The sequence below is a fragment of the Falco rusticolus genome, chromosome 7, assembly GCF_015220075.1.
Source record: "Falco rusticolus isolate bFalRus1 chromosome 7, bFalRus1.pri, whole genome shotgun sequence".
Lineage (NCBI taxonomy): Eukaryota > Metazoa > Chordata > Aves > Falconiformes > Falconidae > Falco > Falco rusticolus.
Window position 1 is genome coordinate 70,640,220 of NC_051193.1, and position 17,353 is coordinate 70,657,572.

A 17,353-nucleotide genomic window follows, 5' to 3' on the forward strand; every position below is an offset into this window, starting at 1 on the left:
CCTCTGCCCTGCCCGTCTGCAGGGGATCCCGGGACTGGGGTCCCAGGGCAGGGGTCCCGGGGCAGGGGAACCCAGGTCGGAAGGTCCTGGGGGTGCGGGGAGTGTCCCCCTGGGTGGGGGTGCCAGGAAGAGGACTCCCAGGGCGGAAGGTCCAGGGGGAGCCTGGGGCGAAAGGTCCTGGGAGGGGGCGGGGGTTGTCCCTGGGCAGGGGTCCCTGGATGGGGGCTCCCGGGTTGGGGGTGCCAGGGCAGAATGTCCCAGGGCGGAAGGACCTGGGGGGAGCCTGGGGCGGGGGTCCCGGGACGGGGGCTCCCGGGGCGAAGGATCCCGGGATGGGGGCTCCCTGGGCGGGGGTGCCGGGGCAGAAGGTCCCGGGGCAGAAGGTCCGGGGGGGGCCCGGGGCGGGGGGCCCGGGGCGGAGGGTCCGGGGGGAGCCCGGGCCGGCCGGCAGCGCTGTCCGCGGTGCTGCACCGTGGAGCTCCCGCCAGCCCACCGGGTGGCGGTGGGGGGCAGCCGCCCGCACGCCCGCCCCCCCCCCCCCCCCCAGCCCAACACCTGTCCGTCGGGGGCGAGGTGCCACATCTGGAACGAGGAGGGCGAACAGCGGCATGCCCCCCCGCCCCGGTGCGGCTTTGCGGCACATCTGGGGGCGGCACATCTGGGAGGGGGGGGGCGGGGGAGGGAGGGGGCGGGGGGAGGCCGGGCCGAGCCCTCCCCTCCCCTCCCCGCCCCTCGGCCGCGCACGGCGCCGCGGGAGCCGGCAGCGGCCGGGCCATGCGGAGCGCAGCCCCCGACGGCGCGGCGCGGGGCTCGGCGCTGCACCATGGCCGCTGAGAACGGCTCGGCGGCGGGCGGCGCGCCCGGGGGGCTGCCCGGTGAGTCGCTGCTCGGGGGCTCCGTGAGTACGGGAGGGGGGGTGGGTGAGGGGGGGGCACCCCCGTGGGCCCCCCCCTCGGAGAGTCCTGGCCGAGGAGGGGGGGGCACGGAGTGGGAGTGTGTGGGAAGTGGGGTGCGCAGCCCCGGGGATGGAGCAGCCGGGCGCCCCAGGAGTTGGGAGGGATATCTCTGTCAACTTTCCCGTACTCCTGCCTCCCTCCGGGAATCCCGGGGGTGCCCCGAGGGTCGGGACCCCCGGGCTGGTTCACTGCCTGGGCTGCAGCCCTGCCGGGGTATCGGGGCGAGCTCTGTCACCCCACTCCCCTGCGCCCATCCAAACCTGCGCTGCCCCCCCGGCATCCGTGGGACCTCGGCTCCCTCCGGTCACCCAGGAGCCGGCCCTGGCAGCACCCTGCCACGGGCGTACGAGCAGCCTACCCCCCCGCAGTGGGGACCGCCGGGCGGGAGCTGTTTGCCCCCCGCTTGCCTCTTGGAAGGAGATTTGTTTTCTGGGCAGGAAACTACCTGCATGCTTGCTTTGCTTCCCTCCATATCCCAACAAAAGCAGCAGGGACAGGAGCCTGTACCTTTTGGATACTTTGTCCCCATGCTGGGGACCACCCCCAGGATATGACCAGGCAGAAGTCCCCCCACTTCTCTGCAGAGCCCTTTGCCTGGTTGGGTGATGCAGGGGGGACAGGGCTTGCCCCTCTCTCCCTGCATGTGGATCCCACCTGCCCTTCAGCCCTTGCTGGCCCTGCTGGTAACAGCAAGGCTGCCCCGTGCTCTCTGTTGGCCCATCTTGGGCAAGGGTCAGGCAGCCCCACCCTTCTTTTCTCCCAAAATGACAAAGGCTTCAAATCAGGGAACGGTTCCTGTCATTTATTTAAATGAGAGCAATGCTGCCTTCTCCTCTCTTCTGCTTTCAACCCCTCTGTATGCGCTGTGGCTGTCCTAGCTGGGCTTTGCGAAGCCCACGGCCAGGGAGACCCTGCCCCACGGGAGGAACAGCTAGCGTCCCTCTGTGCCCTGCGCAGCTGGCGGGGCTGGCGGCTCCCTCGGCTCTTTGGAGGCTCCTGCTTTGTCACAGGTGCCTTGAGTGACCTCTGAGGGTGGCTTGGCTGCTCCTGCCACTACTTGCAGGATGAGCAGAGGGGCTGGGAGGGCTGGTACAGCTGGTTGATGCTGGCACTGTCTATTGAAAGACTCAGATGCCAGGGTCCTAGAGCCCAGGCTTTCGGTTAAACACCACCAGTGACAATGCTCACGTTGAAATCACAGGCGACAGCAAGATGCTTTTTGCTGTCACTATGGCTGGGCATCACCTCCTGCTTCCTAATGCCTCAGCTTCTGGGATCTGAGTGCCTGCTGCTGCTCTCCAGCCTGGACTAGGCCCCCGTGAGGCATCCCAACAAAGAGCAGAGCATCCCAGGGGCGATTTCACCCCTGCAGAGATCCTAAGAAACAGCAGCCCCTCAGCCAGGCTGGTGACCAGCAGGCAGAGCCCCTGGGTGGGGAAGGTGGGGTGGGAGCATGTATCTGGGCAGGGTGGTGTCCCTCTGTGTGGCAGCCCCCGGTCCCTGTGAGAGCTAAGCCCCCGCGCCCTGCTCTGAGCCAGCAGCAGGTTCCCAGCCCTGCTGGATGGAGCAGCGGCCCCGGCAGTGACCCAGTGAGTGGGCAGCGGGAAGCTGGCAGGAGGAGGAGAAGAAGGAGGGCTACCGGTAAAAGTGGTTTGTTTATTCACACGAGGGGCATACCCGTCTGGGTGGGTCAGTCTGTTTTCTTTCACAGAAGAGAAATGAACTGAAATGATTAATTAATGCTGTGATCCAATTACTCTGAGTTTGCAGAAGGAGCATGGTTTTTCTCTTTAAACTGTCCCCACGAGGATCCTATTGATGTCAGGTTGTGTCATGGTTGAGGTTTTGTTGTTTGGTTTTTTTTTAAATTAAAATGACAAACATCTCCCCAGGAAAAAAAAAAAAAAAGAAAAGAAAAAAAAAGAAAGGAAAAAAAAAGGACAAACCCAGGGAATAAAAATAGTGAGACCAGGATGAGCGGCTGATGCAGAGCAGCCCCAAGCACACCTTCGCTGTGGAGCCCTTCTCTGCCTGCCCTGCTGAGCCCCGGCCAGTGGCATCCGCACAGGTGAAGAGGGCTGGTGAGCGCCCAGCCAAGGTGGCAGACACAGCTCTGCAAGGGCAGCAGGGAGAGCAATAGCAAGGGCAGAGGGAAATGGAGGCTGTTTGCAAGGGGCTGCTGCTTTCTGCACAGACACAGCTCCTCTTTCCGCATGCACATACATGCAGCAAGAGTTTTGTGTGTGTGAGCTGACCCCTTCTCCAGGGCACACTACATCAGGGCGTTGATGGACACCTTCTGGAGATGCAGGCATTGTCCTTGAACCAGTCTCTGCTCGGTCTGACACAGGGCTATGCCCTTGTTGCTTTCCAGTAAGCCAAGGGAGGAGGCTTGCCTTGCATTTCAACATCCATTCTGGGCTGGCTCTAAAACCGTGTATTTAAAGGATGTGTTTTGGGGAGATGCGAGTGTGCGGGACCTGGCACAGCTGAGAAGCGGAAGTTTGGACCACACCATTCTCATCTACTTCCCCTCCATTCTTCATCCCTCTCCGCAGCATCCCCTGCTGACTGCTCCTCAGCCTGCCCTAGCACCAGCACCCCTGGTGAGTGTGGCAGATGCCAGTGGTGGTGCAGGGCTTGGCACCTGGGCAGCCTTTAAGCCTTTCCAAGCTGGTGTTTGGAGCCACGCCAAAGCCATCCCTCTTCTGAGGGATTCGGGCGACCAGTCAGGAAACAGACACCAGTTTCTAAGAAGGCTCATGTGCTCTTCTGCCCAGGGCCCCATCAGGCTGGGTGGTGAGCTCAGGTCTTACTGGGAGGCTGTTATCTAACTCATAGCCAAGTGGAGCAGTGTGCCAGCCTGGGGCATCCCCAGGAGAGCATTGCCCACCACAGCATCCCTTTAATCCTCTAGGCACGAGAAAGTCTCACTGCATCCAGAGCCTTGAAGGTACCGAGGTTGGCTCTCGCACTATATTCAGACAAATTCATTTGCTGAAGCTTCAAGTAGGAATTTGGCCTTTTCGGGACAAATGAATCTGGGGCAAGTGCTCCCGGGATTTTGCTGGTGCAGGAGCACAGGGCAGGTTGCCTTACCCATGGGTCCCCTCCCTTGATGTTTAGCAGCAGACACAGAACCAGCCCCCGTCACCTGGCTGTCCCTACCCTGTGTGCCTGTTGGCATCCATCCCACCTTCCCTGTGGAAGGATGTGCCGGTCCTCTTGGGACTTGACTCTGGGCCAGGACAACATCGTTTGGCCTGGCTCCATCCCTTGAGTCCCCCGGCACAGTGAGCATGAGCAAACAAGTCTCTGCTGGCAATGGTCCCCAGCCTGACCCCATGCATGCTGGGCACAGCTGCTCACGCCTTCACCCAGGGGCTGCTCCTGGGACCCTCCAGAGATGCCTTCAGCCCAGAGGCTGCACCACACAGAGGAGCTCCAACAAAGGCTCAGCTTATACCTTGTCAGATGTAAATTTGCTTAGAAAATGAACTTCACCAGCCTGTCCGAGCCTCCAAATGCAGCGGCTGCAGGCACAGAGCCTCATCCCTCTGACAATCCCCAGAACGGTTGCTGGAGGTCCTGCAAATCAGATCTGGGGGAGTGACACTGGCTCTCCTGTCTTCCTGTGACCCTGTCCTCATCACCCCTGCGTGTCCCGTGCAGCATGGCCTTCAGGCTCAGTACATGAGGCAGTGGCAGAGGTGCACAAGTGCGTTGTTCCCTCTCACCCCAGCGTTAGGCAGGCTGAGATGTGCTGGTGCGGAGGACCCACACCACCCCAGGCACCGTTCTGTGACTCAGACAGGGCTGGAGAGGGACAAGCGGAACCACAGGGCTGTTTGCTTGTCTTCAACAGCCTCGCAGAGGAGTTTCATCCTCGGTCAGCTGGCGCAGGAAGAGCAGCAGCTGGGAAGTTTGTCCTTTAAAGGCAGGACTCAGTGTAAACGATGGAGCTCCTCGGATGCAGCGGGCTCAGCCAGAGCTATCGAGTACTGAGCTATCAAGGCTGGCTGTGCTCTAGCCAAGAAAGCCAGGCGGAGGAGCAGCCCCCTGATACTACAGCTGCTATTAAATCTAATATATTTTATAGCACCTTGCAGCTTGGCAGAGGCAGCGGTGGGCGCTGGCACCAGGTACCTCAGCTGGAGGCATTTGGAGGAGAGGGGTGCTGGGTGAAGTGTCGCCTGCAGGTTTAAGGCTGGTGGCAGAGTTGGTTTGCGTCAGCTGGTTAACGGGTTAATGTCTTTAGGCTCTTTAAGCAGAACGAGATTGATTTGTCTGTGGGAAACTCAGAGCCCCAGTTGTGCAGCCCTGAGGTCTGAAAACACCACTCTGCAAACACGATGTCGCCGGCCCTCGGCCTGCCTCAGGTCACTGGGCAGCTCTCCGGAGGCATGCCTGGCGCCTCATTTCTGTGACCCCTTGCTTGCAGACCCCCCCAGACGCTGACGTTAGCTGGGCCCCCCCATGGGCAGCACAGCGGGCTGGCTCTGCTGCCAAGGGACAGGCGTCCTTGCGGGATCTTTGCATGACCGAGATGGGAAGGAGCATACCCTGCATGTCTCCAGGGCCTTTGGGGTAGTTTGGATCCCTGCTCTGCTGGCCGTGGCATCACGTGCAGCCCCAGCTAAAGCCAGAAAAGTGTGTGTGTGTGCACAGTGAGGAGAGCAATGAAACCCTACCAGGCTCAACCTTTGCATGACAACAGGCATGGGTTGCCTGGGCTTGGGTCTGCCTTTCTGCAGCACTTAGAAGCAGAGTCTAGCATGGTCGGTTGTCTCCAGGCTGCTCGAAGAGCTCTGACCACCCACCATGGCCCTTAAGCAATGCACAACTCATGAAACCTTCTGCTACCATCTGCTGCAGGTGATGAAGCAGCTAAAACCCCTGCCCAGTGCTGCAGGATGCTGCCTGTGGCACTGGCTAGGGCTGTGACCAGCTGGGGACCACCATCCCCAGTGAGAGGTGACTCCTAGGCGGTGATGGACAGCCCGAGCAGGAGAGCTGCAGCCCGTGAAGGTTTCCAGCCACAGCACGGTTCCCACTCTGCCCAGCCAGGAGCTGGTGGGAGCCTGCAGGGAAGGCAGCAGGGAGGGGTCTGCAGGCAGCGTCCCTGCACAGGGGGTCTCCCTCTCGGCGGAGTTTCTTAGGGCTCTTCTGAGGGGGAGATACGTAATCCCTCTCTGGCACCCTGAAGCTATTCCCAACTCCTTTCTCTCCATCCTTCCTCTCCTCTGTTGTCATCACAGATGGGGTTTTCCACCTGCTCTCGTCCCTAGGCCCCCCACCCCTCCAGTGCTGCCTGTCCATGCCCTGGGCTCCCCTGCCCACCTTACGCTACAGACTCTGGCTCCTTGCTCACCTCCAGCTGCAAACCCTCTGGCAGGTCTCGTGGCCAAGCAGGGTCTAATATTTGCCATTTTCTTTGTCATTAGCACCCTAAAGTTTCCCTGCTGCTGTCTGTCCCCAGGGCTAGGGCTCTCCTTTGCCACATCCACATCCACCTGGCAGGGCCCTTGCACTCGCCCAATTCTCTGCCTTTGGCTCAGGGCAGCAGCTCTCTTTTCTCTCCTCCATTGCTTGGCTGGCTCATTCATCCTCTCAAAGCCCCACGGAGCCTCACCCTGCTGCTCCTTGGAGCAAGGGGCTCTGGTTCCCATTGCCTGCTCTTTAAAATTTCAGATGAGCACTTTGGTGTTTTCTCTCAGCTCTGGGAGGAGTTGCTTACAGAGCAACACAGTCATCCCCACCACCACCACCCTCCTGGCAGCTCTGTTCTGCCAGAGCAACACTACCGGATTGCCTGAGCTGCATCCCCATCCCACGGCCTGCCGGGACTCCGGTGTGGGCAAAGGGGGGCGGGCGGCACAGGGTGTTGCGGCTCTGCATGGGGGCCAGCCCCCACCTGACCCAGTGCCAGCCCTGGCTCCAGGGTGGGCTGGTACCCTGGGCAGGTGGCAGGGACCTGGAGTGGGTGACCATGGCTGTGCAGGGCAGTGGCAGGGTGGGAGGGCTTCCCGCAGCTGGCTTCCCCGAAGAGGGGCTGAGTCCATCCTCCTTGCTGTCCCCAGGCAAGGCCTGTCCTTGTCCCTGGGGCAGGGAGAGCTGCTCTTCTAAGCAACCAGCTCTGGAGTCTTGCAACTCCCTGCCCTCTTCACCCCGCTCCAGCATCATCTCTCTTGCAGGCGTCTGATCCCGGCCACCAACCTCTCCCTGGGGATAGCCCAGCTAATCCAGGCAGCCGCCTGTTCCTGTAACCTTCCCTGTCCCTCCTGTGGCCAGCTGAGCCCAGAACCCTTCCCGGCAGCGGGACCTGCACCTACAGCAGGACCTGCACCTACAGCAGGGTTATTTCTGTTGCACTGCCTTGAAACAACTAGGTCCTGTTAAAGCTTCAGCCCAGGGATATAAAAGAGCTTGAGCATCTCTCTGAGGCAGAGAGCATTAATGCAGTAGCTGGGAGGGGAGCAGTGTGGCTCTAGCCCAGGCTCCACTGAAAGCCCAGCACCTTCCCGGCTCAGTGGCGTGGGCTGAGCTCTGCCACCAGCCCAGACCTGCAGCCCTGAGGGGGCCATGGCAGAGGGCACAGGAGGGAGGTGACTGTGTGCCCCCCCGGCCCCGCCATGGGATGCTGCCACGATGAGTGTTCTCCCCCTGTGATGGGACCCACTGGAGCGGGCTCAGGAGCTGCTGGGGAGCCACCGGGGCTCTGGAGCCAGGGGTCGGGCACAGCAGGGTAAGGCTGGACTTTGGCTTGCATGGCATTTGCTGGGCACGCTCACTATTGGTGTTTCACTGATAGGTTGTTTATTGGGCCTAATAATTGGGTGGCAGATGGTTAATTAATTGTCAGAGCAGCCAGCAAGCTGGTAGGTTATTTATAGGAGTGACTTTTAACCACTTAAAAATGCTTTCTCACTGATTTGCTCCTTGCCTGGTAATACTGTGGGTAGATGGTGTGCGGCCCCTTAGGAGCTGCGAATGATCCAGGGGTATGCTGGGGATACAGGCAAGCGGTGGGGGGCCAGCGCGGGCAGGGGGTGCAGCCATGCCAGCTTTGGGGTGCTGGGAGCATGCTGGGTGCTACTCACACGAGCAGCTCACAAGCCACAGCCCTGGCCTGCCGGTGCTCCTCACAGCCGGGGCACGATGCCTCAGATCAGGTGAAACCCAGCAGCACCCACCTAGTTCGGAGCAGCAGTGAAGGCAGGGGAGGCTCCTGGCTTGCTGGGGGCGCGTGGTCCCTTCTGGCCCCAGACACAGCAAATTTTCAAAACCTGATGCACAAACACGTGCCGAGCACAGCAGGGGTTCTCCCGCCCCCTTGCCTGCCCCCCCCCCCCCCAAAAAGCTGGCAGCTCCACGCGGCTGAGCTCACTGCTTCGCCAGTGGCTCCAGGAAAAGCCATCAGAGACTCCCAGCTTGTGTGGACGGAGGAATTCGCTTTGCCTCATGAGAGCCAGTTGAATTGCAGAGGAAGAAAGAGGAATAAATTATTCAATGGGAAAAATAAAAAGCCCAGATCCACCCCATGCATTCCTGGCAAGAAGCAATTCCTCTGGCACGATGGCTCAGATCTCCTCTGGAGCAGGATAAGGACTTCAGGGGTCTATCGCCCCTTGCCATGCTGGAGGCGTGCCAGCACAGCTGCCAGCTGGAGCCAGGAGGGCAGAGGGAGCCCTGCCATCTCAGCGCAGCAAATCCTACCGGCCCTTCAACTCCTTTCTGTTTTCCTGGTTGGTTTATTGCCTTCATCGTTCCTGATGCAGAGGCACAGGAGCAGCCTGATACCAGCCCTCCCCGACAGGGCAAACACAGGCTAATCTCCCCTCCACACACAGGATGCACAGGCCTCCTCTTATCTCATATTTCCCCTCCCCCTGTTTTGTCTTTTCCATATATTTCCATATTTTGTGTTTTCCCTATATTGTATTTCTAAGGTGCCTGTTCCTGGTATCTAGGAGCTCTGTTTCCACACTCTTTGAGGGGTGTGAATCTGCCAACTAGAACAATCCCTCACTAGCTGTAAACAGGTGCCATGACTCAGGAACTAATTAGCAGCTATTAGATAATGCAATTAGCACCATAAACTGTCACCTCTCCCTAAGTATCCCTTCCCTTTGTGTGCATGAGCCATAAATGCAAGTATCTGTTCAGCATCTTCTATCCCTCTCCTCTTTTTTCTCCCTTCTCTCTTTAAATTCTGGTTGTGGCTGCACTAACTGCCCAAACCTGCATCACATCAGCAGTTTGACACGACAGAACGAATCCCATTAAGATTTTCACCCTCTCGGCGCTTTTAGGAAGGGTGAGACAAGCAGGGAGCTGGCAGCAGGGCTGGAAGGGCTGGCTTGCTTCTTTCCAATGGCGACAGCAGAGCTGATGTGCCCTGGCCCCGGCCCTCCGCACCAAGCTGGAGCAGGGGGTGATGTGTGCCCTCCCCTGGGACATCCCTGCAGCGGAGAGGGGAGCTTCCCTGCTGGCAGTGCCCGGAGCCCCACGGGGCCCATCCAGCCCGGAGCTGGCAGCCACGGCCACCCCATCCCTGCCGGGACAGGAGCTCCCTGGGCTTGAGGTCTCTTCAGGCTTTGCTGTTCCTCCAAAGGGCTGATTGCACCCATGCAGAGCAAAAGCCCATCTCCTCCGGGAGCAGCTCGCACCTGAAAGCCTCTGTGAAAGGTAATGGTTTCTTTAATTTCTTTCCTTCCCCTATGAACGTCTTCTTCCCGTGCCTGGTGTGTGAGCATGGAGCATAGGGCTTGGGCTCTGCCGGTGACACTGCTGGGTGCCTGCAGCGCCCTGCTCGTTCCCAGAGACCTTGCTTCAAACTGCATGTGGGCCAGCCATGACTGCCCCTGCTCCCCCCAGCCCCGAGGATGAGGATGGGGCTGGGACGAGGCAGTGAGGGAGCAGGGAGAGGGTGGCTGGCGGTGGCAGGAGGGACAGGGCCATGGAGGGGCAGCCGGAGGCCGCACAGTACCGCGAGCTGAGGCAGGGGGCACTGGGGCTGCAGGGCTGCTTGCTCCAGGAGCTCATCCCACAGCTCAAGGTGCACCAGCCTCTCCTGCTCCTTCGGCACACCGTTTGGGGGGGGTGGCCGGCTTCCACCGCGCAGGGTGGAACGAGGCAGTGAGACCCTCTGTCCCACACAGGTTGAGTGCTCAGCGGGTGCTCAGGCACTAACTGCACCCGATGGAGCAGCTGCCTCTGGCCAGGGCAGACTTTCTGGCTACAGGATGACCATCGGCAGCCCATGACAAGGGTTTCTCCTTTCCTACCTGACAGCAAGCTGCAGGGCATTTTGCAGCGGCCAGCAGCCTGGGAAGGCTTGCTGGAGTGGCAAGGAAATGGGAGCTTCGTGCCATGCCCCTCGGATGTCACCCTGTGACCGAGGAGGGTTGGCCAGTACCGGCTTTGCTCGCTTGCTCTGGAGCTGTCTCCTCACCCAACTGTGGTGGTACCCATGATCTCGGGCAGTGATGGGGACCCTCCTGTGCCAAGCGCTGGCCGAAACAGATGGACCCCACCGAAGTTACAGCCTTATCTGCTTGCATCTGTGCTTTTCGTTTTCATCCATATCATGTGAGGTGTTGGGTGGGGAAGGAAAGGTTTCCCTGTCTTGAGGACACTCTTGTCGAGTGCTGCAACGGCCACAGAAATCCTTAGACCAAAAGATGCTATCAGTGAAGAATTGGAGGCTCCTAATGGCTTCGATGGAGAGGTGAAAACCAGCCATTAAGTCACTGCCAGAAGTCCTAGGGAGGGAGGAGGCCGGTGATGGAGTTCAGAGCAGCTCACTGGTAGGTCTGGGAGAGCACCCACCGAGCACCACCAATGACATGTGCGGGCTGAAAAGCCAACTGGTGTCACAGGTGGGGGGCCTCAGCCCCAGAAGCCTTTCTGAAGTGACCTCTGGGCTTCGCCCAAGTTGCATCTCCTCCCTGACTGTGGTGCTGGCAGCAGGGGGAGGGGGGGCAAAGGGGGATGGAGACAGGGAGGGTGATGAGGGGTGGAGAGGAGAGGGGAAGGAGAGAAGAAATGTGCTCCTGGAGGTGCAGGAGGAGAGAGATAGGCACTGGGTGGGGGGAGACATTTAGTGGGGAGACCCCAGGGCCGGGAGAGGTCCCTTGATGTCTGGGGGCTTCACAGAATCAGGGACAGTGATGAGGGTGGTGTGAGAGTGGAGATGCAGTGGCACTGGTGGGTCCATTGCAGCTCTCCTGCCTGCACCCACCATCCTGGGGCACATCCTGGGGGCTCAGGCAGAGCTGGGGTTGCCGGAGAGCCGTGCCCCTCCCCAGGCCCAGGCCCTCCCCACACAGCCTGGGTGCTCTCCATCCCACGACACGTGGCTCGGTCAGCTGCTCTGAGACCTGGCGAATTCACAGCATCCTTGGCCTGCTCCCAGCTCCAGGCTGAGCTGCCTGCCCTGCTCAGGAAGGAAAGGCAGCACCAGTGAATCCAGTGAGTTCCAGTGAGGTTGGGGAGGGTGTCAGGGGCAGAGGAGAGCGATGGTGGGATGGAGAGAGCAGAAGATGGGGAAAGGAGGGATGCCCAGTAGGCTGGGGCATGGCAGAAAATAGCCAGGTTACTGGAGGTAAAGGCCAGTGGTGTTCACATCTTCCAGCTTGTACATGTTGTACATCTGTGCTGTACGTCTCTTCACGCCTTAACCATTTTCATTCCCCCTCCTGCCCCCCAACGGGACATTGCTCTAATTCTGCCCTCGGACCAAAGTTCATTTTCAAAGTACCCACTGATGTCAGCACACCAGTTTCCAGCGTGACCTCTGGGTGGCATCCAGAGACACACCAGTGGGGCTGCACCACTCTTCTCCCTTTCTCCTGACGCTTACAAACAGCTTTCTGGAGTGGTTTGAGATGGACTGTCCTTACTTCAGGCAACCGAGAACACAAACCTTTGTCAAGGCGCATAATTAATTAAATGCACTTAGAAGAGAATGCCAGTTCACTAACTAAAGCAAAAAAACTGAACCCCTCATTTTAGCAGAGATGAAGGAAAGGGTTTTTTTTCAAGATTTTTCAGATTTGTCCTGGAAGAGCTGGGGTGGATGTCTGCTTGATTGCTAGCTTGTCTGATCAGTTTGATTAGCTGTTACAAGTATGACAGCTAAATCTCCCCATCTCACCAAAGTGAAGAATTTAAAACTCATTTCAATTGTACTGAAACCAACCCCCGAACTGCCACAATTATAGATTTCTAAGCCATTTTATACACTTATCACCTCTTCTTGCATCCCTGGCTGGGTGCCCAGGATGATGGCAGCAGGAACGGCTTTCCCTCTCCCTTGACGAATCCCTTGTGCTTGGAGCTGGGCAGTGCCACCAGGCTTCCTCACCCCATCGGTAGCTGACATTTAGTATCTACTGGAGGGTGTTGCTTTCTTTTCGAAGCACTGTGTCTTCATGTGTAACAGGCTGAAAGGATAATGATACAGAGGTATTTCTCTGTCCCTCAGCCACTTCTTTCCCCTGCACATGTAAGAAAAGCCTAGCTGCTATCATCGCAGCTGCAGCCTTGCTAACGCAGAAGCTGTCTTAATGGCTATGTTGGTACCCTGGTGTTAGCATCTCGGCGGCCATGCTTCCATTTTCTCACACCTGCATCTCTTTTATAAAGTGGTTAGATTAAAACCCTGGCTGTTTGCTGATGGCAGAAATCTCCTATCCTCACCACAAATGAAAGGCAAGGGCATTTCTTTTAAAAGACTTTAAAAATACAAACCGACCCCAAAGCCTGCCAAATCCTGTTTCGGAGAGGTGTGCGTTAATGGCATGTTTATACATTTAGCAAAATCAGCTTCAGGAGTCCCAGGAGTTGTTTGGAGCCAGTGCTGGTACCCAAGCCAGCTTGCAGAGACACGCTATGCCAAGCGCTCCCGCTGAGAGCACCCGTGTGGGCACCCACGTGCCATGCTGGCTCCCACCGTGCTACCAGCAGCAGCACCCCGGGTGCTGGGTGAAGCTGCTGGAGAGGCTGTCCTCGCTGGGCTGGTGGGGTTGGGATGCCCCCTGCCCCCAGGGTGAGGCTGGTGGAGGCCAAGCAGGTTTGGGGAGCCTGGGTGGTGTGGGAGAGGCAGGTCCAGTAGGAAGCTCCTCTGTCCAGCCCACCTCCCCGGGACCTTTGCTTCCCCTTCCAGGAAATTCTTCATTTTAACACATCAGGTTTGGTCCATTGATTATTTGTTTTAAGGTCCATTCTCGTCTTACCTTGGGGAGGTTAACCGCAGGCACCTCGGTTTGGATGAAGGCAGTCTTTCCATCCACCTTTCACAAATATTTCAGGTATTTCACAAGTAATTCAGGGCTGGGATAGCTGGCCTCACCCCATACATCTCCATGGCAGCCCGTGTGGCTGCCGCTGCAGCGTGATGTGGGATGGAGGGAAAGGGCCAGCATTTCCCAGCATCGCTGGCTGATGGCACTGATGTGGCCCTTTCCCTCTCTCGTGCCTGTTGGGGCTGGGCTGTGAACCAGGCTAGTCAAATTACCCCGTTTCAGCCTTATTTGCGTTTTCAGCATCTGCCACTGAGCAGTGTCACCCCTTTGGCAAGGCCACCTCTGCTGGAAAGGCTGGTGCCTCCCAGTAAAGACGCTGTGGGACTCGCATGAACTCCTCGGGGCTGCAGCTGTAGTGTAACTTGCTGTTTTCCCTGTCCCAGATTTCATCTTCCAGAAGGAGCTGTTTGCCGCCAGAGACGCAGGTGAGCTGAGCGGACCGTGGCGCGGGCTCTGCGGGGTAGCCCCCTCTTGGGGAGGTGCTTTGGGGAGGCTGGTGGGACAAGTGTGCTCCTATCCCTGGGCAGGGCACCGGCTCTGCGCCGTGCTGTCCTTGCAGCGAGCGCTGTGCATCACTGCACAGCTCCACAGCCCCATGCACCTCTGCATGCCTTCCCAGGGCACCCCAGGGCTCTGCTCCTGCTGGGATGGGGTTCCTGGCTCTGCAGCTAAAGGACCACTGCAACGTGGCCAGAGGGCTGTCCCCAGCCCTCTCCCTGCTCCTCTCCCTGCAGCTCCGTGTGTCTTGCCCGTTGCTAAATAGGGACACAAAATGTGCCTTCAAAGAGCTCCCGGGGGAAGGCTGCAATGGACCAGAGAAACCCAGTAATGCCGGGAGGTTTTTCGAGTCCTGGCCTGGGAAACTGAGGAGGTGGCAATGTTGCCGGCACAGGCTGGCAGGTATGATATTCTCCCTTCTGTCCCTGCTCCCCCTGCAGACCCCATGCGCAACCTCTCTGCTCAGCCCTGGCAGGCAAAGATGGCCAACCTGACCTACGACAACTTCACCTTGGGCAACCGCTCCGAGGTGGCCATCCAGCCTCCCACCAACTACAAGACAGTGGAGCTGATTTTCATTGCCACGGTCACCGGCTCGCTCAGCCTCGTCACTGTGGTAGGCAACATCCTGGTGATGCTGTCCATCAAGGTGAACCGCCAGCTCCAGACTGTCAACAATTACTTCCTCTTCAGCCTGGCCTGTGCAGACCTCATCATCGGGGTCTTCTCCATGAACCTCTACACGGTCTACATCATCAAAGGCTACTGGCCGCTGGGGGCCGTGGTGTGTGACCTGTGGCTGGCCCTGGACTACGTGGTGAGCAATGCCTCTGTCATGAACTTGCTCATCATCAGCTTTGACCGGTACTTCTGTGTCACCAAGCCCCTGACATACCCAGCCAGGCGGACCACCAAGATGGCAGGGCTAATGATCGCGGCCGCGTGGATATTGTCCTTCATTCTCTGGGCCCCTGCCATCTTGTTCTGGCAGTTCATTGTGGGCAAGAGGACAGTTCCCGAGAGGGAATGCTACATTCAGTTCCTCTCCAACCCGGCGGTGACCTTTGGCACGGCCATCGCTGCTTTCTACCTGCCTGTGGTCATCATGACGGTGCTGTACATCCACATCTCCTTGGCCAGCAGGAGCAGGGTGAGGAGGCACAAGCCTGAAAGCAGGAAAGAGAGGAAAGGCAAGTCCCTCAGCTTCTTCAAGGGCCCCATGATCAAACAGAACAACAATAACTCCCCCAAGAGGGCCATGGAAGTGAAGGAGGAGGTGAGGAATGGGAAAGTGGATGACCAGCCCTCAGCACAGACAGAGGCCACTGGACATCAGGAGGAGAAGGAGACCTCCAATGAGTCCAGCACTGTCAGCATGACCCAGACCACAAAAGACAAGCCCACAGCAGAAATCTTGCCAGCGGGACAAGGACAGAGCCCATCCCACCCCCGGGTGAACCCATCTTCCAAGTGGTCCAAGATTAAGATCGTCACCAAGCAGACTGGGACTGAATGCGTCACTGCCATCGAGATTGTCCCAGCTAAAGCCTCTGACCACAACTCCCTGGCCAACAGCCGTCCGGCCAATGTTGCCAGGAAGTTTGCTAGCATTGCCAGGAGCCAAGTGCGGAAGAAGCGCCAGATGGCAGCCCGGGAGAAGAAAGTCACCCGCACCATATTTGCTATCCTGCTAGCCTTCATACTCACATGGACTCCATACAACGTGATGGTCCTCATTAACACCTTCTGTGAGACCTGCGTGCCTGAAACAGTGTGGTCCATCGGCTACTGGCTCTGCTATGTCAACAGCACCATCAATCCAGCCTGCTACGCCCTCTGCAACGCCACCTTCAAGAAAACCTTCAAGCACCTTCTCATGTGCCAGTACAGGAACATTGGCACAGCCAGATAAACTGGCGCTCAGGGACCACTTCAGCAACTTTACGGAAGCCCTTCCCTTTGCCTCCTTTGCCAGGGTGGGAGGTCCTCTGCTCCCCACTCACAACAGTGCAGACTGTGCAGTGATTGCGGATGATGCCCTTCATCCAACGCTGACAAAGGTCCAAGGCACCTCTGAGCTGCAGCTCCTTCCAATCCCCCTGGGCCTGGGGACCGGCTTGGGGAGCCAGCGGGAAGGCCAGAGGCGAGAGGAGGAGATGGAGTCACCAGGAGCCCTCCCCAGCTCCCTGCTTTAGAGAGGTTGGCAAAGTGGCATCCGTGTTTCTCCTAAGACTGGATGCCTCTTCCCCCGCTGCTGACCATCTCCAGTGTGTCAGAGCTTGTCTGCATGCAGACAGCCTAATGCTGGATGCTTTCAAGAGGCTTTTAAACCATTTATTACCCAAGAAATGAAAAGAAACTGGGACCAAACATTTGTCAGCCATCTTGGACCAGGCTGGCTCGGGCATGCTCACGGGGAGCCCTGCTAGCCCAGCCAGGCCCCCTCCTGAGGCCGATTGCACCTGAGCAGATGTGGCAAGCTCCTTCCTTTCCCTTGAGAGACATCACCGTACATCTTCACACACAGACTGGCAGGTGAAATTTTCCCCTGGGCTTCAGCTCCACTTTCCCCTTCATGCCCTTCCTGCCCTTGGCCAGACAGCCAAACGAAGCCTCCTACACGATGGAAACTAAAACTGCAAAGCAAAGCAGCGGTGTGGTGCAGGACCTCTCTCCACAGCCCCGGGGGAATGCAATCCCCAAGAAGTGGGCAGCAGCGACAGTGAGGATAACTGTCCTTGGGAGGGATGGAGAGGAGCTGGGGGGTCTCAGGGGGTTGGGAAGAGGGTCTGCAATGTGGCTGAGATGCTCTGTGTCATATGGCCATGAGCAGGTCCCCGCTCTCCCCATGGTGGGTATGGGAGACCTGATGCATGGCTCTGGGAGTGGGAGAGGACAGTGGTGGCCCCCAAGCCCCGCTCCTGCCCCGCGTATAGGGGGATGCCCTAGGGAGGCCAAAGGAACCGGCTGCTGAGCTTTGTAAATGGACGTAACCCTGTCGTCGGTGTTGTGGCAGAGCCCTCAGCATGCGGGCTTCAGCCAGCGTCTCCAGCCCCTTCCCGTCCCACCCACGTGCGCAGCCCGGACCACCAGGGGCTGCTCCCCAGCTTCTCCCAAAGCCCACTTTCTGCAAGCCTTGTTGGACACAGCCAGGTGCAGGCAAGGGACGGGACGGGGCCACGCTGGCACTGGCAAACTCCGTGTCCGTATGTCCTTCCCATCCCTGTGCAGGGGTGATGCTGCGCAACCTGGAGAAAGGCTGCCCCCCAAACCCCGGCCACTGCCTTTAGGATAATTCACATAGCGGTGCCCAAAATGCGTGGTGGGCTTTTGGTATCTTCTTTTTTTTCTAAAAAAACCTGTTACAACCATGGCCCAACACACCCCGAGACAAATAAAGAGCTTGGACCAAAAAGCAACAGCCACAGCATGAGGACTGAATGAGTTGTCACCTGGTCACTCCTCTCCAGCTTCCCAGTGTTGCTCACTGGTGACATTTCTGGGGGTGGCAGCCCCAAGTGCTGTTGAGAAGAGGCAATGAGGTCTGACCCATGTACCTACTCCAGGACCACATGTGTGTAGCACCCAGGG

General features: G+C 58.5%; 1 protein-coding gene across 1 annotated transcript; it reads left to right on the forward strand.

Annotated features, from left to right (window-relative positions):
- The first annotated feature begins 746 nt into the window (after positions 1-746).
- CHRM4 (cholinergic receptor muscarinic 4) lies at positions 747-17,337 on the forward strand. The gene is made up of 3 exons (XM_037395789.1): positions 747-875; positions 13,648-13,689; positions 14,203-17,337. The coding sequence occupies exons 1-3, from the start codon at positions 824-826 to the stop codon at positions 15,672-15,674; spliced, it is 1,566 nt and encodes a 521-aa protein (XP_037251686.1). The 5' UTR covers positions 747-823; the 3' UTR covers positions 15,675-17,337.
- The last annotated feature ends 16 nt before the right edge of the window (positions 17,338-17,353 follow it).

Bases quoted from the DNA above. Each gene is read 5' to 3' on its own strand.
- CHRM4 (XM_037395789.1), top strand. From the start codon at position 824: ATGGCCGCTGAGAACGGCTCGGCGGCGGGCGGCGCGCCCGGGGGGCTG. The intron at 876-13,647 runs GTGAGTCGCTGC...TCCCTGTCCCAG, and splicing joins CGCGCCCGGGGGGCTGCCCG to ATTTCATCTTCCAGAAGGAG. The intron at 13,690-14,202 runs GTGAGCTGAGCG...CTCCCCCTGCAG, and splicing joins GTTTGCCGCCAGAGACGCAG to ACCCCATGCGCAACCTCTCT.